The 15,944-nt window shown below is 38.8% G+C and overlaps 1 protein-coding gene across 2 annotated transcripts in view; it reads left to right on the forward strand.

Annotated features, from left to right (window-relative positions):
* ltn1 (listerin E3 ubiquitin protein ligase 1) overlaps positions 1-15,264 on the forward strand; it is a 27,023-nt gene extending 11,759 nt beyond the window's left edge. The window contains exons 17-30 of one of the 2 annotated variants that reach the window (XM_060896754.1): positions 116-266; positions 464-568; positions 1,733-1,875; positions 3,491-3,626; positions 4,028-4,172; positions 4,280-4,493; positions 5,873-6,110; positions 6,249-6,329; positions 6,697-6,883; positions 7,073-7,244; positions 10,075-10,295; positions 11,091-11,285; positions 13,039-13,206; positions 13,349-15,264. In XM_060896754.1, the coding sequence (XP_060752737.1) occupies positions 116-266; positions 464-568; positions 1,733-1,875; positions 3,491-3,626; positions 4,028-4,172; positions 4,280-4,493; positions 5,873-6,110; positions 6,249-6,329; positions 6,697-6,883; positions 7,073-7,244; positions 10,075-10,295; positions 11,091-11,285; positions 13,039-13,206; positions 13,349-13,411 (2,219 nt within the window). In that variant the 3' untranslated portion in view covers positions 13,412-15,264. The remainder of the gene's footprint in view (positions 1-115; positions 267-463; positions 569-1,732; positions 1,876-3,490; positions 3,627-4,027; positions 4,173-4,279; positions 4,494-5,872; positions 6,111-6,248; positions 6,330-6,696; positions 6,884-7,072; positions 7,245-10,074; positions 10,296-11,090; positions 11,286-13,038; positions 13,207-13,348) is intronic. The other variant, XM_060896755.1, reaches the window with a different exon arrangement.
* Positions 15,265-15,944: the final 680 nt, after the last annotated feature.

Raw genomic sequence — 15,944 nt, forward strand, 5'->3', positions numbered from 1 at the left:
TGTAAAGAATGTAAGGAGATTAAGGTATGAAAGGTGCTTCTAAACACATTGGAATGAAAACTATACATTTTATTACAACTTTGGTGTCTGGTTTGAATGCATTTCTTATGTTTAGCAGCAGAAATTCTCTACGCACTGCAGTGGTGTGAAGAGATGGAACATTGCTCTCCGTTGGTGTCTGAATATCACAAAATTCTTCAAGACTGGGACATAGTTCAGAAAGTGCATTCAAACAGTTGTGCCGTTTTGGAAAACCTCTTCGCAAGGTGAACCCATTTATCTATGCCCCAATTCTAATCTGCTTAAATTCCACCACATTGATTATTTTGTAATTAGTTTGTCATTAATTACTAATATCCATGTTTAGATGCATGTTAGAATGACCTTCCCAGATTGCAAATGTACCAGATTTATTTTTAATGACTGCAATTAATCCAAGGGTCTGTTTTTGGTGGTGTTGCAGGTCCAGAAAAGAGGGTGCCCTCTGGTCACTGACTTTGGCAAACTATATTCAGAATAGCAAATCGGTTGAAAGTCACATCACGAGTCTCTATGATAATGTGGAAAGGTAAGAAAAGTACCAAAGGTTTGAGGAAATGTGCTTTAGCTTTTCATAAATGGTTACCACAAATGTTCCTTAACTTTTGAACACGACTAATAATAAAAATGAATTAAAAATTTTTTTTTAATATATCCTACAAAGACCCCAAAAGTGGCAGCTTGGTGGACCTGGGATTTGAACTCCTAACCTTCCAATTAGTGTTCCAGCACTTTAACCATTATGCTACCACATTCCCTTATAATTAAATTGACATTTATGTTCCAAATGAATACCCTCACAATTTAATCTTTGTTCATGATTTATAAGATAAACCACTTTGCCTCAGTGGCACAATTTTCAATGCACTTCTGTGTTATCTACGTGTAAAAGTCACTCTATGACCATCCTGCAATGCTTTTAATTTGATACCCCAATGCTAAGTTTGAATTTTAACCAGTGTGACTGCACATTAATGGTATTATTTGGCTTCATATCTGGTCATTACCAAACAGATGATGTTTGGTTAAGCTGCAACTTTGAGCCCATCATCAAATTGAATATGTTCATGTATCTGCTTGTAGTTCCATCATTTTGTACAAACATATGAACTGCGTACAATGTTCTACCCTCCTTTATTTCCATATTTTGTAGTGGAACAAACTGGGAACTGAAATTGACTTTACTGGGATTTTGTCATAACGCTGCACAACATATCCATAATATTGAAACAATGGAAAATCAATACCAACTGCAAAATGATGTACAAATAGAAAACTGTAAAGTTGCGATTACATAAATATATTCACCTCTATTGGTGTGAGCTGCCTTTATTGTGAGATGATTATATGGCAATATCTAATTTTTTGTTGCATAATTTACAGAGCTTTTGTCGATGTGCACATTTCTAACATTTCAAGTGAAGTGATTTTTTTTTTTTTTTTGCGCCACGTGGTTGTCTTAAGGTGCAGCAATACAGTGCAAAATAGAAATAGTGTATCTATAAAAAATGGTGCACTTGTTACTGGTTGTTCTCTTTCACTGTTAGGAAAAGGTGTTAAGGTTAAGTGCCTTAATAAAGGCCAACAGATGTCAAGGCTTTCTTTATAGGAGTATTTTGTGGTCACATTTTATTTCTTCAGCCTAAAAACAGCACCATTAAAGTTGATGTTTTTTCCCTCCTGTTTGTGTCAGTTTCTACCCTCTCTCAGAGCAGAATGTGAGCACTATCCATGTGCTGTGTCCGTATATGAATACTACAGAGAGAGAAGCACTAATCACTCTGTCCATTTCTGAATTACTCAACTGGCAGGAGAAAGCGCAAGACTGTGCTCAAAGTAAGAAGAATGATTTTGCACTTTTATTTAAAAAAGCTTTTGTTTACACACCGAAGCAGCTCTTTGCCATCCAAATGTCTAGGACTTTTATCCATTCACTTAGAATGGTGGAATTAAAGGCATATTAATCATATTATTATTTATATGCAGAAAGAATGCAGATGAGGTTTAGCACATGTTGTCGTTGCATGACTCCATACACTATATACACTCACCATTTATTAGGTTTATTAGGAAGACCTTCACACCTACAAGTCATATGGCAGTAGTAGTTCAGTACATAATATCATGCAGATGAAGTTAAGTTAATGTTTACATCAGACATGAGAATGGAGGGAAAATGTGACTTCAATACAACTTGATCTTAAAGTGAACAGTAAAATATTGGAAAACAATCACATGCCCCTTTTTCCAATCTTCCAAAACTTTTTCCAATCTTCTCTGGTAATTGGTCTTTTTCCAATCTTCAGCTGTCCAGTTTCAGTGAGCCTGTAAACTCCGATTCCTGTTCTTAGCTGACATCATGATGTGGTGATCTGATTCTGTAGCCCATCCAACTCAAGGTTCAACACGTGTGTTCTGAGATATTTCTTTTGCTTACCACGGTCATAAACAGTAGCTGAGTTAAAGCTGTCCTGTTGGCTCTACCCAGTCTGGCCATTTTCCTTAAACCTCTCTTATCAGTGAGGCATTTCTGTCTACAGAAATCACATTTTCCCTGAATCCAATGAACATTATCTGACGCTCTTGACCTGCATCTTTTGTAATGTTATGCATTGCACTGCTGCTGCAAGAATAGCTGATTGGATAATTGCGTTGATCTGCAGCTGTACATTGATGGCGTTGCTATAAAATGAACACTGTGTGTATATGAAAGACAGCATGACTCTGCTATGAATTCCAACTACTTAATTTGCATTTGTCCTTCTGCGTCTATAGCCATGTCTTTTTATAGTATAGGGTTGCCAGTGCAGTACATTATCCATCATGGCAATCATGGACGGTTAACCTAAATAATGCTGAACCTTCCATCATGGCAATCATGGACGGTTAACCTAAATAATGCTGAACACAAAATTAACATATTTCCATCTTCTGTGTTTCTTAACAAGCCAAGAGTTTAAATTAGATTTATTGTTTTAATTGAATTAGTAATTCACAATTTATTCTAGTGCATTTCAGCAGAAATGAACCTTTTATTCATTCATTCATCTTCTACCGCTTATCCGAACTACCTCGGGTCACGGGGATCCTGTGCCTATCTCAGGCGTCATTGGGCATCAAGGCAGGATACACCCTGGACGGAGTGCCAACCCATCACAGGGCACACACACACTCGCATTCACTCACGCAATCACACACTAGGGACAATTTTTCCAGAGATGCCAATCAACCTACCATGCATGTCTTTGGACTGGGGGAGGAAACCGGAGTACCCGGAGGAAACCCCCGAGGCACGGGGAGAACATGCAAACTCCACACACACAAGGTGGAGGTGGGAATCGAACCCCAACCCTGGAGGTGTGAGGCGAAGGTGCTAACCACTAAGCCACCGTGCCTGAACCTTTTATTAGTTGTCAAAATTGCTGTTAACAAAAGATTGTATTGTGTTTAGGTGTTTGGGCTTGTCTAGCAGTGTTGGACTGTTGCCTGCAGTCTGAAACTCCTGTTGAAGATGAGATTCTGCTGGCGGTTATGGCCACCATGCTCGAATGGCGGAACAGCAAAGAGGAATGGTTTCTCTTTAACAGGTTTGTGTATCTGTGTATAATCTGCGTTTGTGTATCTGCGGAAATGTTTCCTGCCCGGTGTAATGAATGATACTGTACTATTATTATTATATACATAAAGTATAAGGAAGACACATGCTGTCTCCTATCATGCTGCTGTGACATCATTTTGCAACATAACAAAATGGTCAAGCTGCTTGTGAAGCAAAGATTCAAGCTTCCTTTTTCAATTGATGTCATGGTATCCGCCATAATCAGTTTTCGACTATTACTGAGTGACCCTTTGTTCAATAGGTTTTCATAATTTCACAAGAGCATGACATTTAAAGATATGGTATAAGACTTCATCATTTGGCTTGGGAAACATGGATCTATTTATTTGTCTTCATTCCTGAACCTGTTTCTCATCTGTTTATCATCAGTGACCTCGGGAATGCAACTGCTGAACAGCTTGCCCTGCCTGTAGAGATGATGCGTTTCCTGTCTTGGATGGTGAAACATTCTCCCACAGTCCTCGGCAGCACTCATTGGGACTTCCTTCTCTGCTCTATGCTGGCCTGGCTGGAGGTAAGATGCTCCTTGTTTGCTAGTTGCTAATAGTTGTTTTGTCATTGTTTATTTTAGAGAGTAAACTTTGTGTGTGTGTGTGTGTCTGTGTGTGTGTGTGTCCATAGACTGCCAGTGAGTGCAGCAGGGCATTCTGGAACCCTTGTGTGCAACAGTTTGTGCAGGCTAACAGCGAGCTGATTGTCACACTGAATGAGTTCTTCACAGCACCACCTGCTGGTGTAATGGAGCAGCTGCCTCCTGATCTCAGCTTTGAATGGCAGGAGTTCTTCATGGAGGGAATCCACAATCTGCTGCTGCCTCTGTTGATCAAGATTCCTGGTGAGTCTCGCTTTATTTACAACTTATCTGGTTTCTACGTCCCGTCAACATGATGGCTGCAACCATCATCATATTTTTATTGATTTTGTATGAAGTACGAAGGTCGCTCTACAATTTATAAAATATTTACTAGAGACCGGTTGATGTTGTCTATGTCGCGTCAAGGTTCAAGATAAACCTCATTCAATTCCATTTTAACAAGCTTCAGTCCACATCTGCTGAGTCAGAGGCATGATAGAGCTATGTCAAATTCAAGCCTGTGCCTCATGCTGCCTTTATTTTACACTTCAGCTCCGCTTTATTTTTCAACTTGCACACAAGCGGAGTGTAAAATCACAAAACCACACTTTCTGTAGTTGGTATTATGTATTTTATTTTGTAATTAAACTGGTAGATTGTGGCAGACAAAATAAGTTTATCTAAGACGATTCAAGAGCAAACAAGATGTAATGACGTGAATTCATGTTCGCTTCTTTTGGTGGTTTGCTTTACATCTAGTTGCTTTTATTAGCAAACATAGCAGGCAGGCCTGGTCAGGATTTGGGAAATGTGGATTGGTGACTTGCTGAGCATCTGTGAGGTTAAGTATAAGAAAGAAGGAAATCAGTATATCCTCAATGAAAGGCTTGTTCTTTGTATATACGCTAGTTATATATATAAAAAAAAAGGGTCACATGTTTCAGTCACTGCACGTGTTAGGATTTACAGATGGAAGCTGTGGACTGGTAGTAAAGGGTAGGTACTGGGTAGAAAATGGATAAAGGGAAAAAAAATAAATGAAAGGGACATGTAACCAACCAGAGTTAGTTCATCATAAATATAAGAGGCAATATTCCAGCAAATAGTGGTCATGGGGAAGATGGTGGGATTCTTACTATTGGGTATCTTTACAATTTGTATATTCCTATAATCTGGATTTATTTGTGTGGGTAAAAGTTTAGCCTTACTTCTGTTATTTGACATTTTTATAGAACTAGCATTTAAAGTTATTTATAATGCATTATGGAGTAAGCAATTAAAACAACTATTGATATTTAAAACAAGTTTTGGGAGACTTATTATTTAGAGACTTAGTTTTATTTATTTATTTATTTATTTATTTTATTCATCATAACCCCTGATGAGGCTGCAATTTATTCCGACACTTGGCTTAAACTAGCAATCTAAACAGCTATCATTTCTATGAATAGCTTGAGTACTGAACACATGGTGTGTTTTAGTGCTGCTTAGCCTCATCTATGCAAATTTATTTATTTTTGTTCATCCTCATGCTTGCTGGCCTTAGACGTAACATTCAGATACTGTTGCAAAGCAGATTCTTTAATGCCTCGAGCATTAATACCTGAGTAAATCTGAGAATTGTGTTTGGTTTATTGTAGCGGAGTTTTCTGAGCCAGATGAAGCAACGTTCCCAGTGGCTGTGGTGGAGGGGCTGGGTGAAGCTCTCCGGTATATTCCCATCCAGCTACTCATACACAACAAACTCCCAGCTCGGTTTATTGCCGACCAGAGGAGCAACCTGCCTGATGCCCTGCAGACGCTGCTGAACACACTCACACCGCTGCTGCTGTTCAAGAGCCGGCCGCTGCAGCTGGCTGCCTACAACATTCTGCACAAGTAAGACAAGGAAAATGAAATAAAGCATATATTATAAGCAAAAAAATAAAAAATAAGCACGTTTTAATGGAGCCAGTTCAAGATGTGTTTTTTTTTTTTGTTTTTTTTTAAAATAAAAAAATATTTGTGTTTTTTCAGGATAATGCCTTCACTACCAGAAAGCGACAATGAAAATGGCAGCACCAAATCTGATGAAGAGGATGAAGAAGAGCAGTCCTTGTAAGATTGCCCCTGTACACAGTCACAAAAAAACATGTCACACTGTTACAATATGAATTAGTGTGGACCAGCTCTTGAACCGGTAAAAACAATGACGACCTTTTATATTTGCGTTGTTTTGCATTTTAATGTTTTGCATTGACGTGACCTTTTTAAAACGAAATCAAAAGTCGCAAAGCTACGAGAATAATGATTATCCTATAGTGAAGTATGCATGTTAAAAAATCTAATTGAACTTTGAGTTCTTTTAAACAGTCTATAACTGAAAACAACACATTAATCAAAAGATATCCCAAGGGTTGTGTTTATACAGAGAGCAGGAGAACAAAATCAATGTGAAACAACTCTACGTTCTTTTGTTCTGCAGGTCTCCGCCGGCTGCAGTTATGAGTATACTCACAGCTACGGAGGAGCTGGTGGAGAATATTTTGGGTAGTGTACAAGTGGGCGAGTTTGCTGTTGTGCAACCTCTCAGTATGGAGCACTGTTGCATCCTGGGATATCTGTTGGCCTGGAAACTTCTTCTCGTCTTCTTTAATGCTTCACCTTCCCAGGTATAGCGTCTGTCACACTTTGTAGCACAGCGAGTTTTCTTTTGTCAGTTTCACAAGGGTTTTTTTTTCTCTTTTGGTCAAGCACAGATTTGCATTTGCATTTTAAGCATATGAGCATTTATGTGCTTCTCTAATTAACATGGTTGCAAGTGGGTTTACTTATTCTCTTGGGATGATGTTGTGTTACAGCTGCGTGTTCAATACTGCCTGCATTTAAAGAAGACTCGTTCACTGCATAAGCTGCTGCCGCACCTGTTTCGACTCATGCCGGAGAACCCAGCACTGCCTGGACAACTAACAGAAACAGCCAGCAGGGACCCTAAAAGCTTCTTTACTGAGAGCCTTTCTCTCTCCCTGCATCGTAAGTCCATTTTCCATGTTCAGGCCTCTCCTTTGCACTCCTCGCAAATAGAGCCATATAGAATTTATAGCTGGTTTCAACTCTCCTTCACAAACCCCAGAAAGGTCAGAAAAACATTTTGAAGGGAACGTAGGGTGGCCATTTTTAGAAAGTGCTCCTTAGTCCGCCGCAATCAACCAGCAGTGATGTATGGACGGGTGAAAACGAGCAAGAGCTTCAGCTCTGCATCTTAAGAGTCTCTCATCAAAAGCATTCATCTAATCATAGCAGCAGTGTCTGGTTGTAGTGTCACTTCACGTAGTAAAGCTATTAGCTTAAATACATTTCCGCTAGCACAGTGATAGCGTCACTACATTTTATATCCAATAGCTTATTCTATAAGAGCTCATTCGGTCATTCATTCAGCTTCAGTAAATGGGATCTATCTTGGGAAGGAATACACCCTGGACGGGTTGCCAGTTCATGTTTGTAGGAGGTAGAAGGAAACCAGAGAACAAATATGGATATGGAGACAGCACATACAGTTGAGGCCAAAATTATTAGCCCCCCAGGAATTTTGGAACATTTTCCTAAAGATCTTTCCAATGTTTGCAGCATTGATAAAACTTGATATAATCAAACATTCGCCAGTGCTATTTAGTAGCTTTTGGTACATTTTGGAATATAAAATACATTTTTAGGCTTGCTTTATAATCAAATATAGTGAAAATGGGGTGGTCAAAAATATTAGCCCCTTGTGAATATTTGGTTTCAAAACACACCCAATTAATCAATCAGCTTTCAAAACACACCTAATTAATCAATCAGCTTTCAAACCACACCTGTGCAGTCAATTGGCTTCCTAACAACACCTGGGCATTCAATCAGCATTAAAGGACTCCAAGGAACAGGGCACTTGAACACATTATTGGGAGAGACTACTTTTACTCACCATGCCAAAGACAAAGAAATCAGTCTTGAGCTCAGAAAGAAGATAGTGGAGGCTCATGATAAGGGGGAAGGCTATACTGCCATTTCCAAGCTTTTCACAGTGTCTAGAACCGCCGTACGTTGCATCATTGCCAAGTACAAGGAGACAAATTCTGTAAGAAACAAACCTGGGCGTGGTCGTAAGCGCAAGATTTCAAGAACCCTGGAGAGGAAAATAGTCAGAGATATCAGCAAGATGCCCCAGACATCTGCCAAGATGATTGTTGCTGACCTGGCCTCTTCTGGAGTTGATGTTTCAAGGAACACAGTTGTGAGGGCTCTTCATCGTGGTGGGCTTCAGGGCCATCGAACCCTTCAGGGCCCCTTTACTCAAACAGCGGCACATCACAGCTAGACTGAGGTTTGCCCGTGAACATTTGAAAGGTAAAGATGAGTTTTGGGAGTCTGTGCTTTGGTCTGATGAGACTAAACTGGAACTGTTTGGGCACATGGATGTTGCTTATGTTTGGCGAAGAAAGGGTGAGGCCTTCAACCCTAAGAACACAGTTCCCACAGTTAAACATGGTGGTGGGAGCATCATGCTGTGGGGCTGTTTTGCAGCTTCAGGCACAGGGAGCCTTGTTCGGGTGCATGGCATCATGAAAAAAGAAAATTATGTTGACATTTTGAGGGATAATATGCAGAAATCTGCTCGTAGTCTAGCCTTAGGTCGTCGCTGGGTCTTCCAACAAGACAATGACCCAAAGCATACATCGAAATTGGTCCAACAGTTCCTGAAGGATACCAAAACAAAGGTCCTGGAGTGGCCCGCACAGAGCCCAGACCTCAATCCTATTGAGAATCTGTGGCGAGTGCTCAAAGTGAATGTCCATGCTCGGAAACCACGTAATTTGGACCAGCTGGAGCAATTTGCAATGGAAGAATGGGCTAAAATCCCTCAGGAAACCTGTGCCAACCTAGTAAAGAACTACTCTAAGAGGTTGTTGTCAGTTGTGGCTCAGAAAGGGTTCACTATTGACTATTAATGACCGGGGGCTAATAATTTTGGACGTTTCATTTTTGCCCTTTCTTGTTTCAACTCACTATTTCAATTAAATATCCTAATCAAACTTAGTGGAGATTTTGTCTTTGTTATTTTGGAAACAAACACACTATAAAACACTTGTTGTTAATGGTCATTTCCATGGAGAAATCAAGAGTTTTGTCTAATTTCATAAGGGGGCTAATAATTTTGGCCTCAACTGTATACAGTAATCCAATATTACGATTGAGCCCAACACTTCATGCTTTTCCTGTCTCAGTGTTAGACTATTTTATTGACTAACAGAACATGTTTTTATATACCATACAATATACAACCATGCAGTATTAAAAGTTACACAATATACATTTAGTGAATTAAGTTTGTCTCTTGTTGGTTGGTTGGAGGAAGACTTCTCTTGTTCTTTTAAGGGGTGGTTTCTTCTGGAGTCAGCATTTTAGGGTTTAGAGATGATAATTTGGAAGGAAAAAGAGTAGAAATTGTTTGCCTGGCTTTTTGATTTCAATATTATTTGTAATTAGCAAAAGATGAATCATTGCTATAGCTCAAATGTCAAATGTTAAGCCTAATTTTTCAGAAGGATATCTTTAATGTAGCTGAGCTACATTCGTATCTTGCTGTAATTTACTTTACTTTCTAAGACACACACATTCACTTGTTTAGTGCACTGTCTCTATGTCCCTGGCAAACATTTAAGAACCTTATACTGTTCTGTAACACTGTGAATGTTCTGTGTTTACAGAAGTTTTTTTCCAGGTGATTCTTATAAGCACTTTTGATAGAGCATTACATTATGTTTGGATCTTGAAATTGAGTAAACATTAATTTTTTTTGTGTGTGTGCTCACTTGTGTGACAGAGAAAGACAGCTTGCAGTTCGAGGTTCCACACTTGGCCTGCTCTGTGTACTACAGTGCTCTGAAGGACCTGCCTGCCATGGTGCGTCTGTGGTGGAACAGTCAGGAGAAGCGTGTGGTTAGCATTGTGGATAAATTCACCAGCAAGTATGTGAGCAGTGTGCTATCAGCACAGGAGATTGCCTCGGTGCAGTCCAGCACGCAGACATTCGACAGCATGACGGTGAGACACAGTGCAGTAAAGCTGATATCAGGCTTTTGCATGCTGTGACAAACACAATGAAATGGTTTATGCTAAACTTCATCTGGTGGAGGCTTGTTTGGAATTGCAGACAACTGCTCAGAAAAAGACTGTTAAATAAAACATAGCACTGGCAGTAATGCTGCTTTGATTCTCCATGGTTGCGCTCTGAGCTAGGAGTGTATTCAGAAAAGCTGGTAGCATTAAAAATGGCTTGACTTCACTGAGCTGGAATACTGTTGTTGGCTTGGATCACAAGTGGACAAAACCTTTAAGCAGGTCCAATATATACAATTAGATTTTTCATGCTAACATGGTGTTTTATGAGCATCTATGGGTGCGTTTATATAGTATTAGTCCACAGGACCATTTTGCATGCATATCCAGAGAATGTTGAAATTAATTTAGTAAACATAAAATGATCACAGCCTTGCTTCCATATTTTTTCTCACTAGGGAACATTACATAGAATAAGTACAATTTCCAAAGTTGATTAAATGTCTAATAAAATGAGAGCTGTAGTTTATATTAAGATTTATTTTTCTGCTGATAAATGCCATAATATCATTAATTATCATGTTGTTATATATAGTATATGTTGAGTGTGTGTGTGTGTGTGTGTGTGTGTATATATCCTGTTTTATATTCTATATTTCTGGAGGAGATGGATGAGACCTGGACATATTCCATTACAGATGTCACTCCGAATAGCTAATACTACCTAAAGTCTGTTTGAACTTCTGTGTGCACCAGTACGATTTGTGTTTTTGTTTTCAGGTCAAAGCTCGCACTGCCACACGAGAAGTGATAGCAACATACTCAGTGGATGATATTTTTATTGAGCTAGTGATCCAGCTGCCCCAGAACTACCCTCTGGGCTCTATTATTGTGGAGAGTGGCCGCAGGGTCGGAGTCGCAGTGCAGCAGTGGCGCAACTGGATGCTGCAGCTCAGCACCTACCTTACACACCAGGTTAGATCAACGACCTGCTTTGCACCAAATTCACTTCCAATATCAAACCTGGATGTTGAAAAGGATTAATGAAGGACACTGTAGATTATTTCTTAATTGTTTACAACATGCATGTCCAACCTTAAACTATTTAGACCAAAAGTCTGTGGACACCTCTCCATCACAGCCTTGTGCATTTTGAGCATCCCATTCTAGATTTATATGAGAATGCTTTCTACTACATTTTGTGAGGATTTACTCATTTGTTAGAGATGTCAGGCACCAATGTTGGGTGAAGAGGTCTGGAGTGCAGTCAGCATTCTGATTTCATCCCAAAGGTGTTCAGTGAGGTTGAGGACTCTGTGCAGATCGCTAGAGTTCTTTCACTCCATCCTTGGCAAACCTTGTCTTTATGGTGCTCGGTTTGTGCACAGGGGCATGCTGGGACATGTTTGTACATCATACTTCCAGTGAAGATAAATTGAAATCCTACAGCATTCAAAGTCATTCAAGACAATTGTGTACTTCAGACTTTGTGGCAAAAGATGGGGAAGAAACAGATAGGGGTGAGATTTCAATGTAAATACGAATAGTAAACTTCAGTTCATGAAGTCTTGCAAATTAGCATAACAAAGAAACCCCTGTCAGTGCAGCTGGTTCAATAATAATGGAATACAAATTTCCTTTTCTTGTATGCCAATATACCCCCTACCATAGTTTTATACTTAAATAAATACAATTTATTGGATTATTATATATTATCTATCTAGGTGACAATTCCTTTTAATAAAGTAAATAAGTAAACTCTATTATTTTGATTTCCATTGCATGCCAACTACTTTTATAAGGAAACATATCTGTCTAGAGCTACCATCAATATGACCAGTGTTGTGCTAGTTACTAAGAAATAGTAACTAGTTACAGTTACTAGTTACTTCATTCAAAAAGTAACTCAATTACTTTGTTGATTACATACACCAAAAAGTAACGTGTTACTGTAAAAAGTAACTTTTTAGTTACTTTTTTAAGGAACGTTCCCATTAATGCCCTTTTATGCGTTATGGCCTATACAAACACAAAACTGTTTGTTGATCTGTCCCTGGCTAACAGTCCGTTTTTAAAATCTAGTCCCTGTTGTTTGGCTGTAGCGGCTTGAGTCACTTCGAGTGTGTCCAGTGACCCCGGATTAGCTTCTAGCTTCTTCGGGGCACGTAGTTTCTACCTCCAGATTGGAGTTGCTGTTTATTGCAGTAGATAGGACCTTTGAACCAGAAAGACACAGCTTACATTTAACTAAAAGGTTTTTGTCTTCATGCTCAACTAAAGTGAAATAATGAGCATATGTCTACTTTGAGAAACTCATCTTGCTCTCGCCTTGACTCGCCATTACTGCCGCACATACTTGAATAAACGGAAACACACCCACAGTGTGGCGTCTTCGTGTTTACAGTGGTTGGCATCCACCAATCCTACAATGCGTCGCTGCTGTAAACAGGTTAGTCTGTAGGCTACACTTCAGCCAAAATGAATTAATTTAAAAAAGTAACAGACAAACGCACCATATGGTAATTACTATGATAGTTACTTTATTTAAAAAGTAATGCGTTAGAGTATTAGTTACTGTCAAAAGTAACTGCGTTACAGTAACGTGTTACTAGTACCATGTTACTAGTACCATGTTACTGCCCAACACTGAATATGACTAACTATACTCAAATCCTAACACACCTGGAACTTAGCTTACAAGTTGGATGTGACTGTGTGTGTTGTGTAGAACGGCAGTATCATGGAGGGTCTCTCTCTTTGGAAGAACAACGTGGATAAACGGTTTGAGGGAGTGGAGGACTGCATGATCTGCTTCTCAGTCATTCACGGTTCCAACTATTCGCTTCCTAAAAAAGGCTGTCGCACCTGTAAGAAGAAATTCCACTCTGCTTGTCTTGTAAGTATCATATCCCACCTTATCACCCACACACACACTGTCACTTACATTAAATTTACATTAAACACACAGTAAATTGTTTATCCTGTGCTTTCAGTTTGTTGTGTATAAGCATACTTTGTTTTTTGTTGTTTTTTTTTAGTATAAGTGGTTTACTTCAAGCAACAAGTCCACATGCCCCCTGTGTAGGGAGACCTTTTTCTAAACTCCATCATGGACAACTCATTGAACTGTGAACACGGACGCAACGGGGTAAAACAGCAAGAAAAGAAAAGAACTCAACCTGTCGAATAAATTTGTACATAAAACTTTATACACCATATTGAGTGAGAGAGAAGTTATTATGGGCAGTGAAGCCCATTTTAGTGATCATGCACTCATTCTCCTTACTGAGAAGAATGATGAACAAGACCCATCAAAATGGCATGAATTTACTCAGCATTTACTCAGACTAGAGGGATGACACTGTATCCAAGCTGTCTCTATTTTCAGAATCCATGGATTTGGATTGGACCAGACTGCCTTGTTGTGTCTCGTTCATTTTTTTTTTGTTTCAGCTTTGTTGTGTCTAGTTCATTTTGTTTTGTCTTATTCACAATGTTCCTCAACTAATATGCCTACTTGCAAATCCTGATGAAAAATGTCCTGTAAAAGGACTGTATCATTTTAAAAAAAAAACAACCTTCAATTCCATACATAAAGGGAATATTTTCCGTTGTGTAAATCCCTGTGCTGTTCTGAAGGAAATTGGCCTCTATATCAGAAAATCATGTGGTGCTAGTATGGGGACCATGTTAAGCAGTGTGTAGACCCACTTCACTTCCTGATTTAATGTTAAATTTCTAAATCATTTCTTTGTAGTCATTTGCATTTCACTCGTCCTTACTACAAATGTACAGACTGTTGCAATCGGAGACAATATTAAGTCCAACATTTACACTGCTTTTATCTTCTCTCCAACAGTGCAATAAATTGATTGTCAATCATAATAACAATGCTGGTGTTAGGAGTATTAGTCTCAAATGCTACTTAAAATCATTAAAAATTGGGCATTAGGTGGGAATATTCCTTGCATACTTTTATGTTCTTGAGAGAAAATCTACACAAAAATGCGGAGAATATGTGAATCTCTTTCTCTCTCTTTCTCTTTCTCTCGCTCTCTCTCTCTTTCTCTTTCTCTCTTTCTCTCGCTCTCGCTCGCTCGCTTGCTCGCTCTCTCCACAGACAGTACCTCAAAGAAAACATGACAATAATTTAGCATTTAAACCCAGCCATGCATGTGTTATTTTGCCCACTTGCTTCAAATATTCTACTCTAAAAATGTGGTACTCTCTGATGGTTTAGACAAAAAATTTTGCTTTGGTATGAAGCGCTTGCATGCAAAAACATTAACTGCTCTTTATGCCTTTATTGGATGAGTGCATTATGGTTTTGCCCCTCAGTGTAGACAGGGAGTAGTGAGAGGTGACAAGAATTTGTGATCAAATCACAGCCGAACAATCTGCTGAATGGTAAATATTTGATAGTCATCAGTGAGGGTCTGTGTGCCAGATAAACAAATAAGATAAATAACAGCCTGTCCTTGTTTGCTCTGCTTGTATCTATTTACCAAAAAGTTTTGTCTTTTAAACACGCTCAGCATTTAGTTAAATGTCCAATCATTGACACAGACACTCACGGTCATTTCACAATCCATTACTGTATTGCTGATTGCAAATTGAACAATTAGTGTATTGGCTGTTTCTTTTGTTGTTACAGTCACAGTGCTGCTCTGCTTCTGATTACTGTTATATTGTCTTACAACAAACATTTTTCTGAACCAATATTCATCCCATTTGAGTATCCATTTTACAATGCCTCTCTAAAATCTACTGATAGACATTTTCCTCCACTTATGTTATTACGTAGTAGTGAATGTTTCATAAATGACCTAATTATCATAACGTCACTAAATTTGACTAAGACCAATAAATAAAAAATATAATGGGTATTAAAGAAATTCATGTGCCAAATTGCTGTATGTGATCCAAATAAAAGACAAAGTTTGTCAAATATTAATTACAGCCATCACTGTAATGCATAAAATGTCAGATCTCTGTGACTACAGTTTTATAGCAAAATCTGAGACTTTGTGCAGCTCTGAGACCAGTTTAATCTTTTGTCTTTAAAGTAGTCTAGTCAAGGTAAATTCTTAATTAGCACATTAATCGTCTTCTCAGGAGGAGAAAAGCTTATTTCTTTTTCGTTCCCTCATGTGGATCCTTGCTCTCCTTCAGGTAGTAACATTGCCTCAGGTTTTGTGATGGACAAGAGGAACCCTGGGGAGCATAAGAGATGAGAGCTAATTATTTGCTGTAGCATAAAGCAGTAAGTTAATACTGCAGCACAGAAAGTGCAAAGATTTAAAGCTCACCAGGAAATTCAGACCTCTTCTTTGTGGATAAAATCAATACCATTAATAATAACAATAATAAGAAGAAAACAATCTAGGATTTTGCCTAGTCAGATATGGATGAATATATTGTGCAAAAGATACGTATTCAGTCTTGCTTTACCACCACATTATCATTACCTTGACCATTAGCGGTGCAGTGAACGATAGTTAAAGGAAGGAAAGCGGAGTGAATGAATGCAGAGCTGCAGACTTGAGCGGTGGTCCGAGAGAAAGAAAAAGACATAGTGTCTAATGTTTGTTCAAGCTCAAGAGGAGTTCACCCAGACGGCGCTCTATCATAATA

The sequence above is a fragment of the Tachysurus vachellii genome, chromosome 20 (assembly GCF_030014155.1).
Source record: "Tachysurus vachellii isolate PV-2020 chromosome 20, HZAU_Pvac_v1, whole genome shotgun sequence".
Lineage (NCBI taxonomy): Eukaryota > Metazoa > Chordata > Actinopteri > Siluriformes > Bagridae > Tachysurus > Tachysurus vachellii.